A 26,029-nucleotide genomic window follows, 5' to 3' on the forward strand; every position below is an offset into this window, starting at 1 on the left:
ATATTGCACATTTTACGGCATGTTTGCAGCCTCATAGCAAGCAATAAACGTAGATGAATCTTCCTGAAAATCTGTGTGATGATTTCCAGGGACATAACATTTCATCTGATATATAGATTATTGTCGACTCCAGTGGTTGATAACACAGCACCAAGATAGAAAATAGCCACTCTGTTGAAATCAAGAGGAGAAATTCACACGTTTATGGATAACAGGTTGAAGAAAATAACAAGAGCGAAGTAGAGTTTATTGTATTTGCTACCAAGTTTTACAGTCGTACTGAGGCAGTTGGCCTTGTAGGATTTTAAAACGCCAGTGAAACCCAAATACTCCACCAAGCAGATTTCTTTGTAGCAGAATAGACCATTGCTCTGAGTATTATTCATGCACAAGTTTTCACATATGGAATTAGGTCCAGGTTCAGGTCCAGACCTGGACCTTATTCTCTGGACCTGAACCGGACCTGGACCTCAATTATCTGTACCGGTACCCACCCCTACATGTGACTTTATGTTTATCTTGGCACGGTGACGTAAGCACATATAATTGCCTATCGCTCTAATAGAATTCATAGGCTGATTCCCCAAAACATTAGCTTTCATTTAATACTTATTTCTATGTCTTTAAATGGTTTATTGCACAACAGCACTCATGTGCACTGAAAATATTCAGTCCGTAATAAAGACGAGGCACTAAGCGTGGTTTACCGCGGAATGAGGGCTGCTCTGCATGTAAGAATGGAATCTGACGGTCAAATTTGTAACGGTGTTTTAAGCACGTAGAGTTGATGAATCTTCTTGAAAATGCGTGTCTTGATTTCAAGAAACGTTTCCTGCCATTTTGTATATAGCGTATTGTTGACTTGATTGGTTGATGGCACAGCACAAGAAATAGAAAATCTTCACTTCGTTATAAAGTACGCGGCTCCTTGTATACGTTCTATCGCGGACGCGATAACTTATCTTGCAGCAATGGAATTCACTTGACTGTCATTTTTGTAACCGCGTTACAACTTACAATCACGAGGAGTTCTCTATCCCTCTTCACAACTTGTGTGTTCGTTCCCAGAAACATTGCCATTAATTTGATATATAGCTCTGACCTTCAACATACTAAATTCTTGTAAGTTGCTTGTGCACCCTGCTATGAATTTTGAGGCGTCGAACCTCCTCACTTTGGGTAACAGGTGTTTTGTCTGGGAATAGTCCATAAGTAAAACAGGGGTTTTATATTACATTTACAAACGACCTAGTTCAGACTAATAATAGATAAAGAGAGAAATAAGGGATGAAGATGAATTTACTGTAATAATCAATTATTGGAATATTTTGACGATTAATGTGATACATGTGATAGCTTACTAAACTATAAACCCCCATCTATTAAGTGGTTCTTTCCCATCCAAGATGGCGTACTAGAAGTCTTTTTTTCTGTTTCACGGGAAAAAAAAATTACGGCAATTTCGCGATTGAGACCTGTACTTAAGTGCTAACCTGTACATTTCTTGCAACCGAATAATCTGTTGAGAAATAGGACCAAAGACTCACGACATCTTGGATGGTGTTAATCAAAACGAAAGAAGAAAGGAGAGCAGTTCACGCAAAGAGGTAAGGGGGAGGGGGGCGCCTCACAACTTTACAAACTTAGTTCGGATCGTGCTTCCTGCATCTCTTAAGGCATCAAATGTAGAATCTAATCTGCCCTGACACTTAAGCAATCTAGTAAGGAGGACCTTGTTTAAATGACAATGAACGAGTCTCTCAAAATCACCCATTCATGTACGTACAGTAGTGCTATATAAATTATATAGCACTACTGTACGTACATGAAAATTTAAATGCAGAAATAATCGCAGTTGTTTGATCTTCTCTATTTTGCCCGCTTCACTACAAACTCAAAACCATTACAAAAAAATGTCTGTCTCTATCACACACATGATATCCCTTCTCTGAACCATTGTATATACCATGATGTGTTGGAGGCACCTGTTACTAGCCTGGGTACCATCCTGAAAGTAGTTCGCTCTGGCGTTCATTATATACTATATACAGTCGCTTCTAGCCCTGACATTCATTGTACGCTATATACTGTCGCTTCTCTGCTGTTCCGTCTGGGATCCCGGACCACGTTCAAGTCTGGAAACATCCAAATTTTGGACGAGGGCGCTGATTGGTCCATACACTTTCAAGTGAATTATGGAATGGATTCAAGCAATCATTCAAACAGGCATTCCAACACCTTAGATGCCCTCCATCTGGTTGCAAGAGGGTCTGATGTCACCAAATAGTGCTCTAGAACCTATACCTTAATTCGCTCATTAACTGACATTACCACCAAACGGTTTGAATGTACAGTTCTCCAGACAGATAGCAGAAGGGAACGTAGGAGCGAACTGCTATCCGGATGGTACCCAGGCTAACCTGTTACAGCGAAGACACATACTTTTACTATATGGAGTATTAGATACTTACAAAGTTGAACACAGTGGAACGGGTTTTCTGCGCGTTAAGAATTTGTGTGTGCGTTAAAAATCTCCGGGTTAAAAAATTAAGTTGTGCGTTGATGTGACCCCAATATACGATTTTCCATCTGTTACCTGAATTTTGGGTTTGACAAGCCCCTAATTTTGGGGTCCCTTGGGAATAGGTTAATTTGCATATGCAGAAGATTTCAAAATCACTTCAATTTGACACAAATACATGGAAAAATTACTAATGTGAGGCTTTGTATGGTAAAATATAACTGCTTGAGGCTTTTCTCCAGTCTACAAGCTTCATTTCATCTTTTCTCAAGCAGATTGTTTCACATGCAAATGTCAACCTTGTTGCGCAGTTAAACTTAACATCTGAAAATCACTTTAAAACTCCTGGAATATTTACAGAAAGGGATATTGTACTATAGAATGCAACAATATGATACTTAATTTTATTTTGTGTTATCATCTTCAAGCTTTTAAATTAAAAACGGCAAAAAAATTTTAAATCCCGAGGGAATCAGCTAATTTGCATATTTTAACGCGCAGGTTTTTAACGCTCAAGTTTTAACATGCAAATTTTAAAGCGCACAAAACCCCAACCCGAACACAGACCTACTGTGAAAATTGAATGCCCTTTGAAGTACTACATATCCTGAGTGTATTAGTGGTGGTTTCCAACTGGCTGTCAGTGTTTCCAGTACTTTATAGTTTAAGACTACAGCACAATGGCAAACTCAATACCACAACACTCTTACTAGTCTTAGACTATTTTCTTTTTAGTCCTACTTTAAAATTACTTGCATCAGGGTTCGAAATACACATACTTAACTTGCAATTTGCACATAATTTTTGAGATTTGCATGTAAAAATATTCTGAACTTGCAATCTTGCATGTTGAAAATACCTGGCCTTTAGTAAAAATACTGAGGAATTAGACACCCTACTCTTAGACAGAACGACATATGGACGTCTGTCTTTATCCTTCATTGTTTTTTCCGATAACTTTCTCCGGTAGCTTTACTAGATGTAATCAAAATTCACCGATTCAAGCTAGCAATACTCGTCGCCATCGCCACCTAGTTGTATTGTGCATGTAAATTTTTCAAATTGCACCTAAAATTTTTGCCAACTTGCAATTTTGCAAGTAGCAAAAAAAAAAGTATTTCGATCCCTGCTTGCATTAATCATTTTAATGCATAACTTGACAGTACGTTCTGTATGCTGTTGCAGGGTATGGCACATGGACAATACGACACCAATGACTTCCTGTATGATGCAGTACTTTTCTATGAGAAGGACGATCCAGACAAACCTAGGATTGAAGAGATCAGAACAATACTGGAAAGCGACAGTTGGGGAGTCAACATCTTCGATCCTCATCGTAGCGAGGATGGCAACAAGATGGACACATTCCAACAGTCGTTCAAAAACAGTCGCCACGCCATCGTGTTTCTCACCAAGACGGTTCTACGCTACATGGAAGAGAAGAAAAATGCAGAAGCAACGTTTCGGATGTCAACCTTCCTGTGTAGCTTGTTGTCAAGTCATGATAAGAAAATCGCTCGACGGCTGATTCCGATTAAGTTGACCAATGACAGAACTACTCCATTTCTGCTGTGTGACCTGAGTGTGTTGGAGCCAGAACAAGCGGGGTTTAGGAGAAAACTTTTCAGGTGTCTCAGTGTGCCACCAGGTAAGTAGGTATAACCAGCTGTACTTCATTACAACAAATAGAAATGGTAGTTTTTATCCTTTCCTTTACCATGCATGATGAATATGATGATGGACCAAGTTAAAGTTTTACCAATGGTTACTAGCTGTAACACATACAAAATTGTGAGAGTGAGTGAGTGAGAGGGTGAGTGAGTGAGTGAGTGAGTGAGCGAGTGAGCGAGTGAGAGGGTGAGTGAGTGAGTGAGTGAGTGAGAGGGTGAGTGAGTGAGTGAGCGAGTGAGCGAGTGAGAGGGTGAGTGAGAGGGTGAGTGAGTGAGAGGGTGAGTGAGTGAGTGAGTGAGTGAGTGAGAGGGTGAGTGAGTGAGTGAGTGAGTGAGTGAGAGGGTGAGAGTGAATGAGTGAGTGAGTGAGTGAGAGGGTGAGTGAGTGAGTGAGTGAGTGAGTGAGTGAGTGAGTGAGTGAGTGCTTGGGTAAGTATGAGTGAATGAGTGAGTAAGATACATGTAGATCCACACCTTGCATTTCTTTAGTCAATTCATTGCCTTTTATTATGCTCCCCTAAGCATATAGATGTACCAAATAAGCAAACCAGTATGTTTTACTTTCAGATGGTTTACTGGTTACTAGTATGTAAACAAACAAGTCATGTGCATGTTCAGGGCTTGAAGTATGAACATGCAATGTTTCAATTTTTCACGCAGTTATCATACAAATATCCTGAGCGCTCAATTTCCTTGTAGAAAATACTCCCCTGTACTGACCTGGACCTAAATTTCATTTTGCAGGTAAATGTTTTAAATAATTTGCATGCAAAATTTTGCCAACATGCAACTTTGAATGTAAATAGAAATTGAGCACTGATGTTGGTGTTGTTCTGCAGGACCAAACACCCCTTCACAGGTGCAGGCAAAACAGAAGGTACAGGAGGCCCAGAAGACTGTGGTACTGACAGATGCTGTGGTACAGAGGCTAGCGGTACAGCTACATGTCCCACCTGAAGTCATGGCTGACATACAGCAGGAGTATGGAGGGTGCAAGGCAAGGGCTATGGAGGTGGGTGGCACAGTGGTTCACAGTTAGTTTGCAACACTCTATTGCCATCTTTTAACTAGGATTTTATTGTACAAGGCTTTTAGCTAGGATTTTATTATACCGCTACTCATCACATTTCTTGGTAAGCTGCGGTAAGAGATATAGGTATGATTACTGTATATGGGTCTAGGGACATCCACCTTCCATGGTGTTTTATTAGAATTTATGTTAAAATGGTGCATTCTAAGGTATCCTGAGGTGCAAAATTACTGTCAGAGAGGTCACAGTAGAAGACCGTGACCACAAATTACCTGTTGGCATCTCTGGTCAATCAGAGTTTCATACTTGTCAAAGCATCTGCTCCCCAGTGTAAGGGTGTCTAGTGCATCCAATTTCTTGTTATTTTAAGACAAATGCGTCGAAATGATGCCTGGACGCATGCCTGGCTAAAAGCCTGCTATGTACATTGTATGATCTTCTGTTAGAACAATAGAAGAAGTAGTAGCACAAAAGTAAACAGTACCCTCGTTGTTTTCTTGTGGTTCCAGGTGGTAGACTGTTGGAGAACTCGCTATGGTGAGGAGGCCACCATGGACAGGCTGACTGAGGCTCTGCGGAGTATGGCAGGGAGGAGCACAGCAGGGGTGCCTCAACAGGAGGAACCACTTCGGCATAGTCCAGGTAATGCTTCAGTTTCTTTCTTTCTTTATTCATAATGCCAAACCCATTACAAGAGTCAGCCTAGGCAGCTTGTGCTGGTAATGGCTAACCCACAAAATTGCAGACGATCATACACAGAACTGACTACAATAAGCATTAGAATTGCACCAATGCCCGTAGGAGGTGCAGCCTCGGCCGGGCTCCAAAGCCACAAAATTTGTCCTGGTGTACTGCCAGATACCGTGGGGTACTCTTTAGGTAAGTCACAGCATCTATTTGTCACCAGGTCCTCAGAGTTTTAAAAAGTCTGCGACTGGGACCAAGTCTTAATCTATACACCTATTTTGTACCTTGTGTAAAAGTCGTTGCCAAACATTGTACTGTGTACAATTGTCATGCAATAAAGTTCTACAATATACATGTAGCCCGCATAGAGGGCACCCCACAGGACCATGTGGGGGTCATATCCAAAAGTGCACCAAAAAAGCCAGTGAACTGCCTGGCAGGGTCCCTTTTTCCAAAATTAGCATAGGGCATCTAGATCACCAAATAACCAAGTTGGTGAGAACTCAGATGTATGTTTGATAAAGTCTGCTCCTCTTCTCAGATACCCCTATTTCAAACCACCTGTCATCATATGTACACTGCTTTGATCGATCAAGAAAAGCTCACAAGACTTTTTTTCCATCTACCTAGTTGGGCTACAGCCTCCTGTGGATCTGCCCTCCAATGTACCAGTCCAGACAGTGGGTAGGTATCATGTAGTATTTGCTTTTACTATGTAGGGTTTCTTCTCTTCAATTACCTGGAGCTACTTCCTAAACGAGGAACATTAATAAGCATCAATTCAATGGAGGAGCAATTAGTTTGTGGCCTCACTCAGAAATAAGGTTACACAACTCAAATTTCTGGCCACAGAGATATATTTAAGCACCAAAATTTGAGTTGTGCACCATATCTCAGTGAGGCGGAGAACTCATCGATCTGTGACCCCTTGTACTTTGTTGTAAGTAGTAAGTGACTTTGTTGTTATATATAGTTAGCAAAATTGCTTCTTGACCTGATACAATGTCCAGACAACTATTTGCTTCTTTTGCAGCATCATTAGAAGCACACATGGGAATTTTGTCCCTAAATACAGACCAGTCCCAGAGGAAGGCAACAGGTAAACTACTATGGGTTCTTCTGATTTGTAGTATGGTATCCACACCTATTTTTTAGTCTCTTTGTCCTTTCTCATATATTTCACTTAACAGCTACATGTATGATAGGTTTGGATGCCTACTAGTCCATTTCAGTGGTACAGTTAGCCAATGAGATACCCACTTAACCTGCCAGTGGGTCAATTTGAGTATGTCTTACCTGTATATAGTACCACTCTCCCAGAGAGTGAAGTATTGTTTGGGGCATGTTGGTGTGTCCTTCTGACTAATCTGAAAATCAGTATGGACAAAGACATTGAGTCTGAAATCTCTTATTCCTATGTTAGTTTGTGTGTAGTTTTAGATTATGTAACATGTTTGTGCTCTGAGGGACTACTCTCCAAGGAAAGGTTCAGCTCTCGCTGTTTTTAGGCGATTTTGTTGGGCTTTGTATTTTATCCCATTTCTTCATATCCATGATCAAAATACAAAACAGAAAGCCTGACAAAAATGAAAAAAAAAAAAAAACATATGTCAAAAAACAGCCAGAACCAAACCTCTGCTTGGTGAGTACTGAAGTCTGTAAAGAAGCTAAGTATTGAAATTTCTAAAGGCACACATGTATGACATATGGCATCTGAAATATGCTTCTAAGGGGTTAGATTTTATAGTTCTTGAGTTGCAGCTGTCTGTATTAGTGTAAACACACCGTAACAGCTAATGTCTGTTGCCCTTGTTCATTCAGGCAAAGAGGACAAGAAGAAGGCCACCAGTTCTCAAAGGCAGAAAGAACCAGCACAGTGAAACACAACACAACGCACCTCTGCATTACTCTGCAATAATGTTTGTTACACTGTTACAGTCCCATTTCTGGTGCCCATAGGGGGTGTATCCCTGGCCATGTCCTAAAGCCACAATTTTGTAGACTGCAGAATATTTTTACAGATAGTTTATGGTGTCTATTTGTCACCAGGGCCCAGGCTGATTTTAAGTTTAGATAATTCAGGCTCTGGCCGTGCCCCAAAATAGCCTAGTATCCGCAAATGGGACTGTAGAGAAGTGTGTAAAATGAACAGTTTAATAATATTACATGATTCATCATCATGATGAAAGCTGCTTGATTATATAAGATATGTTGAAGATGTTAGAGGGAAAACATTTGACAATCAATTATCAGTAATACTGTACAGAAAATTGATTAGTAATTGTTTATACAAAGATTGTAAGTCATGAATCCTAAGGACTACAAATTTTGTATTTGACCTGGTTTTAGCTTGTTGTAATGAAGTTTGACTTATATTTTGATCCTATGGATATTTTTATATGAATATATATATATATATAAGGTGATACAATATCTTTGAAAAAAGAATGAGGGCTCAGAATATTCTAAACAAGTTTTATGATAAAACAATGTATATTTTGTATATTTGTATAGAGTGTACATGATTATGTGACCAATATTAGGCGATATGTCACCACTGGTAAAATGAAATTAACAAACAAACAAACCAGAATTGGGGAGTACACTTGAATTGTGCAGATGTCATAAGACAACAAAGTGCATTAAACACATTCCACCACTTTCCTTTTTTTTACCTTTATCTAACCTTGATACATCTTTGGCCTTAGCCATTTTTTAAAAGACTGCAATGGTCATTGTGTACATGTATGTGCTTTTTATAAATGTAGGCACTTAAGCAACATAATGTCAACTGTATTCAAATGAGACTCATAGTAGAATCAAGTAGAATCTCAGCCGCATTGTCGATCTTCCTTCATGTCGCAAGGGGGCGTCCAAGACGCATGCAGTGCTCTGTGTGTCGCTGGTTACATTCAACCAAAGGGAGTAAGAGTGTTCACTAAGGGATTCACGGTCTATGCCAGGGGATCGGTAGGCTGCCTTCTATTTTGTTTGGAGCTCCCATCGTGGGATTCACAAGACTGTACCACTTACGTGTTTTAGATGGTCTATTCCTTTTAGGTGAAAAGACTATTAGCTGCCTTCATGTAGTGTTGTATCTTATTACCTATACGCGTCGGCTTTACCGAGAAATAATAAGTACAGCTCAGATTTCGAAGCATAGATGTCAAGTATATGAATATATATGAGTATATGAAGTCTTATATGAATATGTACCAAAATTCAAATTATTGTCATCATTACTTTGCAGGCGACACCCAGTAATGTTACGAGGTTCTCGGCCTCACCCAGAAATAACAAGCACAGCTCAGATTTTGAGGCATATCTTCTTGGTATGAAGCCTTTTATCAATATCCTCCAAATTACAAATCATTGGAGTCATTACTTCCCCGGCATTCGATTTTTTTCTGAATTAGAAGGTAAGTGGCAAGAAAAAGAACGGTGAAGAGTGATCAGACAATTTGACCCGCACACCTCAGGTTGCAGATCAATTGTCCACTTTTTTTTCTCTATCCCTTACTATCCTTAATTTTAGTAGCAGGTGCTTTGTACGATTTACGATAACGGTTGAACGGGAAGGCTAGGTCTATATTCTTGTTTCACGAGAAGTCTAAATTCTATCCGCTTTCTTTTAAAGTACGGAAATCAAAACGGCACTGTTTTCACTATAAAAGGTCGAAGAGAGGACCTTATCGTTTTAGATATTTTCTATGTAGTTCAGGTTAGTCTTGTTTATTCCAGTTGAAAAACACCTAGGAACTTCTCTAACTTACCTTTTATAGTCATACCAACGCGAGAGTGGAATGTCACAGCCAAAAAATGGGGACATAGCATTGAAAAAAGGACGTTTTCTTCATCGATATGTTGCGTCCATCCGACATCGCAATTTAATGACCCTCTACTGAAGTTTCTCTAAATAATTACCAGAAAGTCTCCTTTCTAAAAAGCGAATTAGTTTTATAACGTTGTTAATCGTATTGGTGTACAGAAGACCTTCAGTTGCCTGGGTTTGTTTGTCTTGTTATTTTTTCTATGCCAGCCGAAAAAATTTACGCAAGGGTTAATGATTATGGGTGTACGACCTTTATTGCCAGTATTCTTTATAAGTAGACCGCATTGAAGGGGTAGGATTAGTATTTCAGTTGCACATTCCAGTGCATCATGCATACACTCAAATTGAATTTTGACTTCTAAAAAAAAAGGGGGGCAACTTTTGATCAAAAAGGTCCATTAGGCAGGACAGAATCTTGATTCTTTTGATAGGGCAAAAAATATGACCTTTGTCATGTAGCTACATATAGGTTACGACCTGTTGCTGGACAGCCGAGTCGACTGACTGGACGAGGGGTGGGGGATGGTGAAATACTGTAAATGCAGAGATATTCGCGGTGGTTTAATGTTCGCGGTTTTCACGGTGGCCGTTTCACAGCGAACTTTAAACCACTGCGAACATTTTTCAGTTAGAGACTACAGTGCATGGTGCTGCCACGAACTTGAAAACGCCGCGAAAAGTCCTTTTTTCCGCTACCGCGGACTTAAATCGCCTGAAGTTTTAATGCATTTACAGTATTGGTCAACATGGCGTGGCCTTTATACGGATGTACGATGTTTCTTCTTGCGTTTCTTCTGTCAGTTCTGGTGTCTGCCCGAGCGTTTGAACTGACCGTGCTGCACACGAATGACGTGCACTCGCGTATCGAGGAGATAGACCCTACGGGAGGGAGTTGCAATGCTGCCGAAGCAAACGCCGGAGAATGTTACGGTGGGATGGCGAGGATGGCGACCAAGGTATTTTATTGGTGTACACTAAAATAAGGGCCAGTTCACACGAGGAAAATTTCTGGTCGTACGACAATGACATATACCAAAGCCATCTGTTATTGGCAAACTTTTATTTTGCTTTGTGTGAACAGACCCCGAGGCGTCCTCTATAGATATTTTATGGCCCGGTCATAGGTCAACATTAGGATCGACGTACGACCGCTCTCGACCGCCGGACGGGAGGTCTGCGACGCTCTTTCCTCGTGTAAACAGAAACGTGTCGCCCGTCGCTTTCTCCCGCGCAAATTTCTGAACCTACACTACTTTTCTTAGTCCTACTTATCTGCCGTCTCTCTGTGTTTTTGCGCTTTTTTTGACATCAAAGCAGATATCTTTCAATAGATGTAACATTGGAAAATTAGTAATAAGGTCATTTGGTGTGCATTTCACGAGAAACACTTTTTTTCGTCAACATCCCGGCCAGGACTGAGACCACGGTTTTAAAATTTGACCGTAGCAGTATAGGGCATCGAATCTGCGTTACGCTCTAAATACGTTGATGGGTGTCAAAGAGTGCAAAATTTTGTGTTAAATGTTCAAATGAATAAGATATTTCATTGCATCTTTGGTTTTAGCTAATCAATGATACTGCGTGTCTGTTTGAAAAGCCTTGTACTTTGCTCCCAGTCCAGAGTCCGGGGGTCACTGCATGGTGTGGGGGTGGTGGTGGTGGTGGGTGGTTTGGGGTGTCTTAGGTCAACTCATTTCGTCCATCGTGAGATCATAGAGGGTGTTTTTTTCTTCTTCTGCCCATTTATTTTCCTTCTTCCTTAATACAACGTTGATATGATTGTATGGATGACAGTAGCGTGCGCATCAATTTCTGACCGTTAATAAAAATGTATCAACCAGACATGAAGAGGATTGAAGAAAATATCGGAAAACGTATCGCGCTATAGAATTCCATCGTCAGTTCCAAGGCCAAAGGAATTATGTGAAAGAACAAAAACGGAGAATCTATTGTTCATTATACCATACTCTGTACATGTGTGTCATCTGTTCGTCTTTCATGACTTCTTTCATATCATTCTGAGAATAGAGCGAGGGGGCTTTGCTTCTCAATACTCGCACTCTCACATCAGGTTAAGGGTTCCCAGAGGTTGTCATCCATACAATCAAATCTACCATGTCCATACGTATTTCGTGTTGTTGCTGTTAATTGTAGACGCTTTTCCTAAGTGACCTATCGAGTTGGGCTATATAATATATGAACGCAACTATACATACACCTTTATATGTTTGGCTGCTGCTCTCTGCTACATCTGCTGCTGTAAGCACTGTGTCACAGTGTGTGTGTGTGTGTGTGTGTGTGTGTGTGTGTGTGTGTGTGTGTGTGTGTGTGTACATGAGTGTGTGTGTGTGTGTGTGTGTGTACATGAGTGTGTGTGTGTGTGTGTGTGTGTATGTGTGTGTGTGTGTGTGTACATGAGTGTGTGTGTGTTTGTGTGTGTGTATGCACATGACTGTGTGTTTGTGTGTGTGTGTGCGCACATGAGTGTTTGTGTTTGTGTGTGTGTGTGTTTGTTTGTGTGTGTGTGTGTTTGTGTGTGTGTGTACATGAGTGTGTGTTTGTGTGTGTGTTTATATGTGTCTGTCTGTGTGTGTGTGTGTGTGCGCGCGCGCGCGCGCGTGTGTGTGTGTGTGTGTGTGTGGCTGTATGGTGTATTGGGGTATATCTATTGTCATGTATTGTGCCCGAGACAAAAATATATATATATCTCCGTTGTATTTGCTGAGACTACTGTATTTACTGTATCTAAGACGCATTTACTGGTTTTGTAAATGTAAAACTCTATAGGTTAAGGAGATGCGTCATAACGATGACAACGTACTGCTGCTTGATGGAGGGGACCGGTTCCAAGGAACGCCATGGTTTACGGAGTTTGACGGCCTCGCCTCCTCGCGATTTATGAACATACTGCAGTACAACGCCATGGTAGGTCTTCCTTCTTACAGTGTACGTTTACAAGGAATTACGTTTTTGTTAAGTTAAATGTTTGTAGCAGTTTTAGATTAGCTTCGCTAAGAAGGTGTAGATTAGTTAGTACTAGAAAGGCCGACATTTGCTTGGGTGCAAATACAGCATATTTCAGCCATACCCATTCCCACGCAACATTGGACTGTTCCAAGTCACCCCTGCGCAAAAATGGAACATTTTAATAACAGTAAGTTATTCTCGCCACTGTCAAACTTACGTATCAAAACTAAACGCAAACTGGCCAATTTCCCCGCGTTTTCCGCCAAATGACATTTTCTCGATTGTCTCAACTAACCATACCAAAGTCAAATTTGCCGAAAATGATTCATATTCAATTGCCATGCGAAATGTTGGTAAATTCAATGACAAAGACTTGTATTCTAACGTTCAATGCACGCGTACCGTCCGCTACCGCTCAAATGACCCTGTCTGAACTCCAAATCCTCGCAAACTACAATTTTAAACCGGGCACAGGGTGACACATCACTTTGAAAATTTGACAGGAGAAAGAAGATACATTACGAACACAATATATTTCATCATGCTAAGTATTGCTAACATATAAATAATGCACATATTATCTTCCTATATTCTTTGAAGTACCTTTTATTGAGTAACATAAATTTCAAAATCCTCCCAAATATGCATGGCTGCGTCTACATACACACGTTGTTAGCCAATCAGCTTCAGTTTTGGAAATTCGCGCTATGTTTGGCAAGTGTTGTGTCATTAGCTGTTTTAATACCAATTGGCGACGAAGTGTTCCTTCCTCTTCGCTGATTGGCTGGCGGCGCAATTCAATTAATTAGCAGACCGACACCTGCCACCTGTCGCCCAGGGCGGGAGTTAAATATTGCTTTGTTTGCCATATATGGAACGCACTGAACGCCGAGAATGGCCAAAACAAGTCCTGTAAATTGGAGAATGACAAAAAATCCCCAAATATATCATTTTGAAGAGGTTTATGCCAAAAATTATACATGTGTCATTTGAATAAGTATCTAGTGCACCCTTTTACCCAAATTTAGGTCATTTGGTTTTAAAACCAGGGTACAGGAGCCAAAGGTGTACGTTTTTGGTCATAAAATGGCCAAATAGTCGCAAAATTAAGCATATTGTTGTACTGTATGTCTAAAGTGTTGATGAATCCATGTGCGCATATGTGCATGGCACTCCTATACTAAATTTCAGATCATTTGGTTTTAAAACCAGGGTACAGGAGCCAAAAGTGTCCTTTTTTGGTTAAAAAAAATGGCCAAAAAATCGCAAAAATAAGCATTTTGTTGTACTGTACACCAAAAGTGTTATTGAACTTATATGGGGGGATTATCAAGGCACATCTGAGTCAAATTTCAGCTCATTCGGTTGTAATACCAAGGTACAGGAGCCAAAAGTGTCATTTTTTGGTCAAAAATTGGCCAAAAAATCGCAAAAATAAGCGTTTTGTTGTACTGTACACCGACAGTGTTATTGAATTTATATGGGGGCATTATCAAGGCACATCTGTGTCAAATTTCAGCTCATTCGGTTGTAATACCAAGGTACAGGAGTCAAAAGTGTCCTTTTTTGGTCAAAAAATGACCAAAAAATCGCAAAAATAAGCTGATTTTTGGGGTAATTTTTGCGTAAAAATGACATTGTTTACTTTCCAAAACCAGGCATTTATTTGGCTTGCCTATGGGGCCTTGTTTGATACGTTTTCTTGATTTGCGACGTCTTAATCTGCATTTTGGGCTTTAAAGCAACAAAATTCGTCAATTCTATCAGGAGTTACGGGTATTTCAATGATTACACCCAACGGACTTTTTATCAAATTGCTGCGAATATCGCAATGCATCATGGGTAATTCAAGAGACTGTCTACCCATGTGGCTGAGTCAAAATATTGATTTTTCTCAACATTTGGGGTGGTAATAGGGCATTGGTCCATGTATACATAAATGGTTGCGTTTTGGGTAAAGTGGTGTTCACCGGTTGCCATGGCAACGGCCATTTTTTCGAATGGCGATTTTCATCTGTTTATGGTCAATCATCAGTAGTTGCCTGGCATCATCTGTTGTTAATGGTATCTGGCTTAATTCCTACTTTTTCTCTATATTTTTTGACGATAGTTTGCATTCAAAGCTAACTCTATCCTAAATACCTGAAGCTTGCCGAAACAGGACATTTTGTTGATGCTCCATTGCCGTTAACTTTAAATAAAAACAAGTGCCTCAATAAAAAGCTGGCATTCGGCGTACATGGATATTCAGATTGGCGAGCCTTTTTTGTGGTTAATGTGCAGTGTCACTGTAGAAATGTCGTTCCGACCTCACGTTTCATTATTCACAATTTTTTTTAAATTTTCGAGTGCATTTGCATTTAATATTTTGTCGTACATAACGTTATAAGTCAGCTTATCGCTATAACCACGTGAGTCTTTTTACTTCGTATGGATTCAGAATACAATACGGTCAACTTCTGAACTATTCGGGCGGGCGTCTCTTTATGGTGCCGACACGCCCGAGATCCACCCACGACCTACCACAATATTGATTTCTTTTACTTCTAATGTTAATTTCATACATGCTGTTGGTATTTCTCCTCTACACAGGCAATTATCGGCCTAATTGTACCGTGTATGTCGATTTTTAGCATGCATTTTCAGTCAATTTGACGACGATGTTTGACAATTTTTTGTGCATTATTGGTGAGATGGAGGAGAGGTCCATTGGAGTCCATTGGAGTTGCATGAGCCAAGACCCTGCTTGCCCAGAATGCCCTTCCAGAGTTTGTGGTCACGACCTACTCTGGCGTTAAAGTCTCCAAGCACGAGGAGCTTGTCTCTGCTTGGGACGGCTTGGATGGTACGGTTCAGCACAGCGTAGAAAGACTCCTTGGCATCATCTTCAGAGTCAAGGGTTGGTGCATAGACGGAGATCAGTGTCAGGTGGTTGTTATCGGGGTCATGAGACGTTCGTTTATAGCGGTTGGGACCAGGTTATAGCGATTCACAATTGAACTCTTGACCGCAAAGCCTACGCCATGGATCCGCCGCTCTTCAGCGCTTTTCCCTTTCCAGAAGAAAGTGTACCCAGCTTCAGACAGACTTCCTTCTCCAGCAAGCCTTGTTTCAGAGAGGGCAGCAATATCATGGTCTATATGAGGGTCCTCACATTCCAACCCCCACCTTGAAAGGGTTCAGTTTAGGTTTAGGTTTAGCTTTTCTTCTCGGGTGTTGACCGCAGAAGTAGGTCCCCACTGGTCACGGTCTGCCAGTTTGTTTGTTTGTTTATTTATTTATCCAGGGGTACATGTCGCCTGGCCGGCATTTTTCAAAGAACCCTGGGGGGAAAACCCCGTACATACATAACAATAAGCAATGACAGTATAAAATAAATAAATGGTAACAGCAAGAATCGACAAAGAATAAGGCAATTTAACTAAGACAAGATAAGGCAAATCAATTGTACAACGTTAATCCTAATATAACTCCACATCATAAGTGAAATCAAATAAGTAATGGGAATTTGCATACCAATGTGAACAGAAAAAGACATGACGGATTACATTTCAGACCATTATCATATGCATTCATAGTACGTTAGTCCTGATCATATAAACGTTTGAACTGTGATAGTGTTCTCGCCGATCTTAATTGGGACGATAGGGAGTTCCAGAGCACCGCCCCTGAGTATGAAAAAGCTTTCTTTCTGTGTTCGGATTTGGCTTTAGGGAGCAGGAGTCCACCTTGTGATCTAAGGCGGGTATTGTGCGTGTGTATTTCTGAGAGTTGGGAGAACAATGCAGTAAGATGGGGAGGGGTCATGCCGGTAAGTGCCTTGAAAACGAGTGTTGCCTTACTTCTTCTGTGTACATCAGCTATTTGGACCCATCCAAGACTACGCAAGACGTTTGATGTAGAAGTATAACGATCGCACCCCAAAATCACGCGGCCAGCTCTATTTTGGAGTTTCTGCAGTTTATCCAGATTTCCTTTACCCCCTTGATCCCAGATAGTGCTGCAATACTGTATGTGTGGGAGAAATAGGGCTTTGTAAATTGTGAGCAGCGCCTCTCTATCCAGGTAGTGTTTAAGGTACTTCATTATTCCGATTATTTGGGCAAGCTTCTTGTTGAGATGATCAAAGTGATCATGCCACTTTAACATGTTGTCGATAATGACTCCAAGATACTTAGTGCAATCTTACAGAGTTGTATGCAATTTGGTAAGTCATTCACATATATGATAAACAGAAGTGGGCCTAGTATTGACCCTTGAGGGACTCCACAGGTGACGTTGATAGATGAGGATAGAACTGAGTTAATACATGTATGTTGTATCCTACCAGTCAAGTAAGACTGGAGCCATTTGCAAGCCATGTCATCTGCACCGTAATGTTGGAGTTTACGTACCATTATGTCATGGTCAAGGGTATCGAAAGCTCGAGACAGGTCACAAAATACCACTCCGGTTAATTCCCTCCTAATTCCCCTCAGTCAGGGGAGGTTGTGGTGACCGATGTTTACCCCACCTTTTCTAGGGGTGGGCTGCGGTCCTCTTAAAAAGGCCAGCCCAGTCACACCTGCAGCTGCCGAGCTACCACGTCACCACAGCTTCGAGGGTAGGACGACGCTCACGCAGGTGCCGCCAGTGTGTGGCTCCGGACTAGAGACTTCCAGCTGACCAGGCTCCCCGTCATCCAGAGTACCATCGCCAAGGGACTTTTGGGAGTGATGGAAGTACTCTAGGTTGAGGCTGTTAGTTCTGGCATGAAAGCCTTTGCGTGAATTTGTTTAAGGTGCAGAAAATGCACATCACCAACTATCTCTCCCGGCTGCGAAATCGTCACAAGACCACGTGGAAGCACCCGCGGTCAAAGCACTGGACTATCCTCGACTACATCCTGACCCGATCACGTGACCGGAGTGATGTCCTAGTGACCCGCAGTATGCCCGGTGCAGATGATTGTTGGACAGATCACCGCCTCCTCATATCCCGTCTCAGACTTCGACTGCGTAACCTTCCCCGCCACAACAGGCCAATAAAGAGCTGCGAGGGAACGTCGCTTCAATGTTGCAAGGCTGAAGACCCCGGGAGTCCAGGAGGACTACCCCAACCGTCTCACAGAGCTCCTGGGTGAGGCACCACCGTCAGACCAGTCGGACTCTGTAGAAGTGGACTGGTCCGTGCTTCGTGGCAACATCAGCAAGGCTGCAGAGGATGTAGTTGGCTACTGCAGTCGCTCCCATCAAGACTGGTTCGATCAAAATGACACCGATATCCGAGTTCTGATAGACCTGAAGAGATCTGCTCGTCTCGCATGGGAGAACCGCCCTACCCGTGCCTCCCTACGACGCTTCAAGAAAGCAAAGCAGGAGTGCCAGCGAAGGGTCCGAGAGATGCAGAACCTCTGGTGGCAGGACAAGGCAAAGGAGATCCAGTCCTATGCAGACAACAGGGATCTCCGGCGCTTTTATGCAGCAACAAAGGAAACTTACGGTCCTCGTCGAGGAGGTACTAACAACCTCCTGACTGCAGACGGAATGACAGCCCTTACAGACGACCAAGCCATCCTTAACAGGTGGAGAGAACATTTTCAGACACTCCTAAACCGCCCATCGTCTGCGGCTGAAGACTTGCTCCGTAAGGTACCTCAACACAATGTTAGGCATTGGATGTATCTTCCCCCATCCTATGCTGAGTTCCAGAAGGCGTTGAACCGCATGAAAGCATGGAAGGCCCCAGGTCCTGACGGCATTCCACTGGAGCTGATCTCTCATGGGGGCATAGCTGTACAGACAAGGCTATTCATCCTGATCCTGCGCATGTGGGAGATGAAGGTTGTACCTGCGGACCTGAAGGATGCCACCATCATCACCATCTTTAAGAAGGGGGACCGCTCCATCTGCGGAAACTACCGTGGCATCTCTATCCTGAGCATTTCTGGAAAGATATTCGCACGGATTCTGCTAGACAGGCTCCTGACTGTTGCGGAGGAAGTCCTTACTGAGTCACAGTGCGGTTTCCTACCTTCTCGTGGTACCACAGACATGATATTCTGTGCCCGCCTACTTCAGAAAAAAATCCCGCGAACAACGACAACCTCTTCTCTTGGTCTTCTGGGACCTGGAGAAGGCCTTCGACAGCGTCCCAAGACCAGCTATGTGGGCAACCCTGAAGCGTTTTGGCTGTCCTGACCACTTCACTGACCTTGTGCAAGCCCTCCATGATGGGATGACTGGTCGTGTGGCTGTAAAGAACACTATGTCGGAGCCATTTGCCATCACTACTGGCCTGAAGCAGGGCTGTGTTCTGGCGCCAACCCTCTTCTCCCTTTACCTTGGGGCCATGATCCATGAGCTCCCCGACAACGCCTCCAGTATCCAACTTCGTTATCAAATGGATGGAGGCCTCTTCAACACCGGACGTCTTCGCTCCCGCAGACACACCACTCCCTTCACGGTACGGGAGCTGCAGTACGCTGATGACAACGCAACTCCTGTGGATACAGTCGACGCTCTTCAGAGTACTGTCGATGCCCTTGACGGTGCTTACTCCCGCTTCGGTCTCACTTCCAACATAGGGAAGACAAAGATCCTCGCACAGGGAGCTCCGGGGCATCCTCCTCCTGACACTAGTAACATCCGACTCCGAGGTGAAGTACTAGAGACAGTGAAATCCTTCCCCTACTTGGGAAGCTTCCTTTCCGATGACTGTACGATGCAGAAAGATATTGACAATAGGATTCGGGCTGCACATGCAGCTTTCGGGAAACTCTCCAAACGTGTCTTCTTAAACCATGACCTCAGTCTTCAAACAAAGATCATGGTTTTCCAAGCCATTGTCCTGTATACTCTCCTATATGGCTGCGAGGTGTGGGTTCTGTATCGGAGAGATGTGAAAAAGCTAGAGCGTTTCCAACAGCAAAAACTCCGTGCAATTCTGAAGATAAAATGGCAAGACCGTGTCTCCAATGAAGCTGTCCTTCTCCAGGCCAAGCTCCCCAGCATTGAGACTACAATGGCGCGACATCGTCTCCGCTGGGCAGGACATGTCAGAAGATCTCAGAAGAATGCCTACAACTCGACTTCCTCGCCAGATCCTGTATTCACAACTAGAATCAGGCACAAGGTCGCGAGGAGCCCCCAAGCGTCGGTTTCGCGACCAGTTTAAGGCTACCCTCCTTCGTTGCGACATTAACCACACGAATTGGGAGACTCTCGCGGAGAATCGGTCTGAGTGGAGACGCACCATAACGCAGGGGACTGTTCATATGGAGCAGCTACGACGCTCCGAAGCCGAGACAAAAAGACAGCAACGCAAAGAGAGACTACTCCTTCCTCGCTCTCCATCCACTTCTGCCCTGTACAAAGTGTCCCAGACTCTTCCATACTGCCCTGGGCCTGAGCAGCCACTTCAGACACCGCCACCAACAATCAGCAAATGAGGCTGGATGGACATGAACTAATGCTCGGTCACGAGCTGACGCCGATGGATGATGGTGACTTTTCATCGTGCAGATAAGCGAAGTCACTAACAATGAAGTGAATGGACGCTGGTTTGGGATTTTAGGATTCTGTGCATTAACCGAAGTGTGCCTTTATCCGACGTGCAATTAACTGGTTTCTACTGTTTACCACTTTGAAAATCAGATTCTAATCAAATAGTATTGCTAAGATTTTAGCATTGAATCAGCATTTGATATGCCGCTTACAATGATTCCAATTTTTATGAACAGCCCTCTTGCTGAATCGTTGATGTGAATTGCCTCGTTGTTGTAAATATGTTATAAATCTGCCATGAAGCATTTAAGTTTTGTTGTTGTAATTCAGAAAGAAGATAAGATTACCTTCATTATGCTCCATATCATCCATATGTAACTGAATCAGACTTACAACGTTCACAGAAACACAATAAAAGTCATTTTGAGGAATTTAAACATAATGATGACCAAAAAAATCTGCCTATTTCAAAATGCCTACAAATATTGTTTAGGGGCCTATCACAAGTATAATAGTCAAATTAAGAACATTTTAGCACTTACTTGTAAGTAATTAAACGTTAAACAATGCAAGATGACAGATGCAGATGGCCGATAGAATGGCGTATCACCTGATCATTATTTATTAACTAAAGTAAAAAGGCCGACATTAACCGTCGGCACCCTCGAACTGAATTTCAGGTCATTTGGTTTCAATACAAAGGCATAGTCAAAACTATGTGTTTTTAGTCTAGAATAGCAAAAAAATCGCAAAATTCAACAATTTCAATAAAGGTATTCCGAAAGTAAAAGTGAAATAATGCGGGCACATAACCTACACACCTCCAAACCAAATTCCAGGTCACTTGGTTTTAATACAAGGGCACTGGAACAAAAATAAATATTTTTAGTCAAAATGGCCCAAAATCCCAAAATAAACATTTTCTAAGTAATGTATGCACAAACTGTTGACATTTTCCTGTGGGCATATGTCCAATGCACCTCTGTATCAAATTTCAGGTCATTAGGTTGTAATACCAGGGTAAAGGGGCTCAAAATATATATTTTTCATCAAAAATTACTAAAAACCCTAAATAAGATAATTTTTAAGGCCTCTATAAAAAAAGGGAGAAAAAAGTCTGGGGGTATTTGCTATCTTTACCTCCATGCCAAATTTCAGTTCATTTGGCCCAAAGATGAAAAAGTTGAATCCGTTTAAAGATTTGGCAGGAGAAACACAGCAAAAAAACAATATATACGTATTTCAATATACATGTATTTCAATTATGAAATTTAAAACAGTTCTACTTATTTCTCACCTAACTAAAATGTTTTCTAAGAGCCCTTACATTAGTTATGAATCGTTCAGTGTCATTGGTCAAGCCTTGATAATGGCTAAACTTCAAAAGCATCCAACAATGGCTTGTTTAGCAACTTTCCTGTGAGAAAATGTTATTTTTCGCCGTTGCCATGGCAACCGTTGTAGAAATTTGTCTAAGTTTATTTCTAAATTGTTCCAAATATACTCAACAGGTATTTGCATGATCTAAGTGCAGAGAAATACTCATCAAATGTGGTTGGGGATTACCAAAACCACATTTAATGACCTGTAATTAACGATTTTTGGTAGTTCGATAGATTTGAGTGACGTCACAAAATCACGTGATAATTCCTATAAAGCTGGGCATCTGACACGGTTATCATGCAAAATAATAAAGTAGAGGAATCAACCTTTTCAAAAAACTAAGTCACCCTTTGTCCCTTTGTTTGGTACCAAATGGCCATTTTTGGGGACCTGGCCCATGGACTACAAAGGCAGAAAGAACCAGCACAGTGAAACACAACACAACGCACCTCTGCATTACTCTGCAATAATGTTTGTTACACTGTTACAGTCCCATTTCTGGTGCCCATAGGGGGTGTATCCCTGGCCATGTCCTAAAGCCACAATTTTGTAGACTGCAGAATATTTTTACAGATAGTTTATGGTGTCTATTTGTCACCAGGGCCCAGGCTGATTTTAAGTTTAGATAATTCAGGCTCTGGCCGTGCCCCAAAATAGCCTAGTATCCGCAAATGGGACTGTAGAGAAGTGTGTAAAATGAACAGTTTAATAATATTACATGATTCATCATCATGATGAAAGCTGCTTGATTATATAAGATATGTTGAAGATGTTAGAGGGAAAACATTTGACAATCAATTATCAGTAATACTGTACAGAAAATTGATTAGTAATTGTTTATACAAAGATTGTAAGTCATGAATCCTAAGGACTACAAATTTTGTATTTGACCTGGTTTTAGCTTGTTGTAATGAAGTTTGACTTATATTTTGATCCTATGGATATTTTTATATGAATATATATATATATAAGGTGATACAATATCTTTGAAAAAAGAATGAGGGCTCAGAATATTCTAAACAAGTTTTATGATAAAACAATGTATATTTTGTATATTTGTATAGAGTGTACATGATTATGTGACCAATATTAGGCGATATGTCACCACTGGTAAAATGAAATTAACAAACAAACAAACCAGAATTGGGGAGTACACTTGAATTGTGCAGATGTCATAAGACAACAAAGTGCATTAAACACATTCCACCACTTTCCTTTTTTTTACCTTTATCTAACCTTGATACATCTTTGGCCTTAGCCATTTTTTAAAAGACTGCAATGGTCATTGTGTACATGTATGTGCTTTTTATAAATGTAGGCACTTAAGCAACATAATGTCAACTGTATTCAAATGAGACTCATAGTAGAATCAAGTAGAATCTCAGCCGCATTGTCGATCTTCCTTCATGTCGCAAGGGGGCGTCCAAGACGCATGCAGTGCTCTGTGTGTCGCTGGTTACATTCAACCAAAGGGAGTAAGAGTGTTCACTAAGGGATTCACGGTCTATGCCAGGGGATCGGTAGGCTGCCTTCTATTTTGTTTGGAGCTCCCATCGTGGGATTCACAAGACTGTACCACTTACGTGTTTTAGATGGTCTATTCCTTTTAGGTGAAAAGACTATTAGCTGCCTTCATGTAGTGTTGTATCTTATTACCTATACGCGTCGGCTTTACCGAGAAATAATAAGTACAGCTCAGATTTCGAAGCATAGATGTCAAGTATATGAATATATATGAGTATATGAAGTCTTATATGAATATGTACCAAAATTCAAATTATTGTCATCATTACTTTGCAGGCGACACCCAGTAATGTTACGAGGTTCTCGGCCTCACCCAGAAATAACAAGCACAGCTCAGATTTTGAGGCATATCTTCTTGGTATGAAGCCTTTTATCAATATCCTCCAAATTACAAATCATTGGAGTCATTACTTCCCCGGCATTCGATTTTTTTCTGAATTAGAAGGTAAGTGGCAAGAAAAAGAACGGTGAAGAGTGATCAGACAATTTGACCCGCACACCTCAGGTTGCAGATCAATTGTCCACTTTTTTTTCTCTATCCCTTACTATCCTTAATTTTAGTAGCAGGTGCTTTGTACGATTTACGATAACGGTTGAACGGGAAGGCTAGGTCTATATTCTTGTTTCACGAGAAGTCTAAATTCTATCCGCTTTCTTTAAAAGTACGGAAATCAAAACGGCACTGTTTTCACTATAAAAGGTCGAAGAGAGGACCTTATCGTTTAAGATATTTTCTATGTAGTTCAGGTTAGTCTTGTTTATTCCAGTTGAAAAAGTCCGGACACCTAGGAACTTCTCTAACTTACCTTTTATAGTCATACCAACGCGATAGTGGAATGTCACAGCCAAAAAATGGGGACATAGCATTGAAAGGGGACGTTTTATTCATCGATATGTTGCGTCCATCCGACATCGCAATTTGATGACCCTCTACTGAAGATTCTTTAAATAATTACCAGAAAGTCTCATTTCAAAAAAGCGAATACGTTGTTAATCGTATTGGTGTACAGAAGACCTTCAGTTGCCTGGGTTTGTTTGTCTTGTTATTTTTTCTATGCCAGCCGAAAAAATTTACGCAAGGGTTAATGATTATGGGTGTACGACCTTTATTGCCAGTATTCTTTATAAGTAGACCGCATTGAAGGGGTAGGATTAGTATTTCAGTTGCACATTCCAGTGCATCATGCATACACTCAAATTGAATTTTGACTTCTAAAAAAAAAGGGGGGGCAACTTTTGATCAAAAAGGTCCATTAGGCTGGACAGAATCATGATTCTTTTGATAGGGCAAAAAATATGACCTTTGTCATGTAGCTACATATAGGTTACGACCTGTTGCTGGACAGCCGAGTCGACTGACTGGACGAGGGGTGGGGGATGGTGAAATACTGTAAATGCAGAGATATTCGCGGTGGTTTAATGTTCGCGGTTTTCACGGTGGCCGTTTCACAGCGAACTTTAAACCACTGCGAACATTTTTCAGTTAGAGACTACAGTGCATGGTGCTGCCACGAACTTGAAAACGCCGCGAAAAGTCCTTTTTTCTGCTACCGCGGACTTAAATCGCCTGAAGTTTTAATGCATTTACAGTATTGGTCAACATGGCGTGGCCTTTATACGGATGTACGATGTTTCTTCTTGCGTTTCTTCTGTCAGTTCTGGTGTCTGCCCGAGCGTTTGAACTGACCGTGCTGCACACGAATGACGTGCACTCGCGTATCGAGGAGATAGACCCTACGGGAGGGAGTTGCAATGCTGCCGAAGCAAACGCCGGAGAATGTTACGGTGGGATGGCGAGGATGGCGACCAAGGTATTTTATTGGTGTACACTAAAATAAGGGCCAGTTCACACGAGGAAAATTTCTGGTCGTACGACAATGACATATACCAAAGCCATCTGTTATTGGCAAACTTTTATTTTGCTTTGTGTGAACAGACCCCGAGGCGTCCTCTACAGATATTTTATGGCCCGGTCATAGGTCAACATTAGGATCGACGTACGACCGCTCTCGACCGCCGGACGGGAGGTCTGCGACGCTCTTTCCTCGTGTAAACAGAAACGTGTCGCCCGTCGCTTTCTCCCGCGCAAATTTCTGAACCTACACTACTTTTCTTAGTCCTACTTATCTGCCGTCTCTCTGTGTTTTTGCGCTTTTTTTGACATCAAAGCAGATATCTTTCAATAGATGTAACATTGGAAAATTAGTAATAAGGTCATTTGGTGTGCATTTCACGAGAAACACTTTTTTTCGTCAACATCCCGGCCAGGACTGAGACCACGGTTTTAAAATTTGACCGTAGCAGTATAGGGCATCGAATCTGCGTTACGCTCTAAATACGTTGATGGGTGTCAAAGAGTGCAAAATTTTGTGTTAAATGTTCAAATGAATAAGATATTTCATTGCATCTTTGGTTTTAGCTAATCAATGATACTGCGTGTCTGTTTGAAAAGCCTTGTACTTTGCTCCCAGTCCAGAGTCCGGGGTCACTGCATGGTGTGGGGGTGGTGGTGGTGGTGGGTGGTTTGGGGTGTCTTAGGTCAACTCATTTCGTCCATCGTGAGATCATAGAGGGTGTTTTTTTCTTCTTCTGCCCATTTATTTTCCTTCTTCCTTAATACAACGTTGATATGATTGTATGGATGACAGTAGCGTGCGCATCAATTTCTGACCGTTAATAAAAATGTATCAACCAGACATGAAGAGGATTGAAGAAAATATCGGAAAACGTATCGCGCTATAGAATTCCAACGTCAGTTCCAAGGCCAAAGGAATTATGTGAAAGAACAAAAACGGAGAATCTATTGTTCATTATACCATACTCTGTACATGCGTGTCATCTGTTTGTCTTTCATGACTTCTTTCATATCATTCTGAGAATAGAGCGAGGGGGCTTTGCTTCTCAATACTCGCACTCTCACATCAGGTAAGG

At 41.6% G+C, this 26,029-nt stretch overlaps 2 protein-coding genes across 3 annotated transcripts in view; both read left to right on the plus strand.

Moving 5' to 3' along the window:
• Positions 1-1,389: 1,389 nt before the first annotated feature.
• On the plus strand, positions 1,390-22,784 carry LOC118404702. 2 transcript variants are annotated; one of them, XM_035803967.1, is made up of 8 exons: positions 1,390-1,607; positions 3,707-4,169; positions 5,031-5,203; positions 5,731-5,863; positions 6,539-6,592; positions 6,942-7,007; positions 7,730-7,766; positions 21,985-22,784. In XM_035803967.1, exons 2-8 carry the CDS (start codon positions 3,710-3,712, stop codon positions 22,004-22,006), a joined length of 945 nt encoding a protein of 314 aa, XP_035659860.1. In that variant the 5' UTR covers positions 1,390-1,607; positions 3,707-3,709; the 3' UTR covers positions 22,007-22,784. The 2 variants fall into 2 exon arrangements, with proteins under 2 accessions (XP_035659860.1, XP_035659859.1); XM_035803966.1 differs by lacking the exon at positions 21,985-22,784 and having other exon boundaries at positions 7,730-8,568.
• Positions 22,785-24,588: 1,804 nt separating this feature from the next.
• LOC118405085 (snake venom 5'-nucleotidase-like) overlaps positions 24,589-26,029 on the plus strand; it is a 13,979-nt gene continuing 12,538 nt past the window's right edge. The window contains exon 1 of the mRNA XM_035804485.1: positions 24,589-24,909. Coding sequence (XP_035660378.1) covers positions 24,700-24,909 — 210 coding nt within the window. The 5' untranslated portion in view covers positions 24,589-24,699. The remainder of the gene's footprint in view (positions 24,910-26,029) is intronic.

The sequence above is a fragment of the Branchiostoma floridae genome, chromosome 17, assembly GCF_000003815.2.
Source record: "Branchiostoma floridae strain S238N-H82 chromosome 17, Bfl_VNyyK, whole genome shotgun sequence".
Taxonomy (NCBI): Eukaryota; Metazoa; Chordata; class Leptocardii; order Amphioxiformes; family Branchiostomatidae; genus Branchiostoma; species Branchiostoma floridae.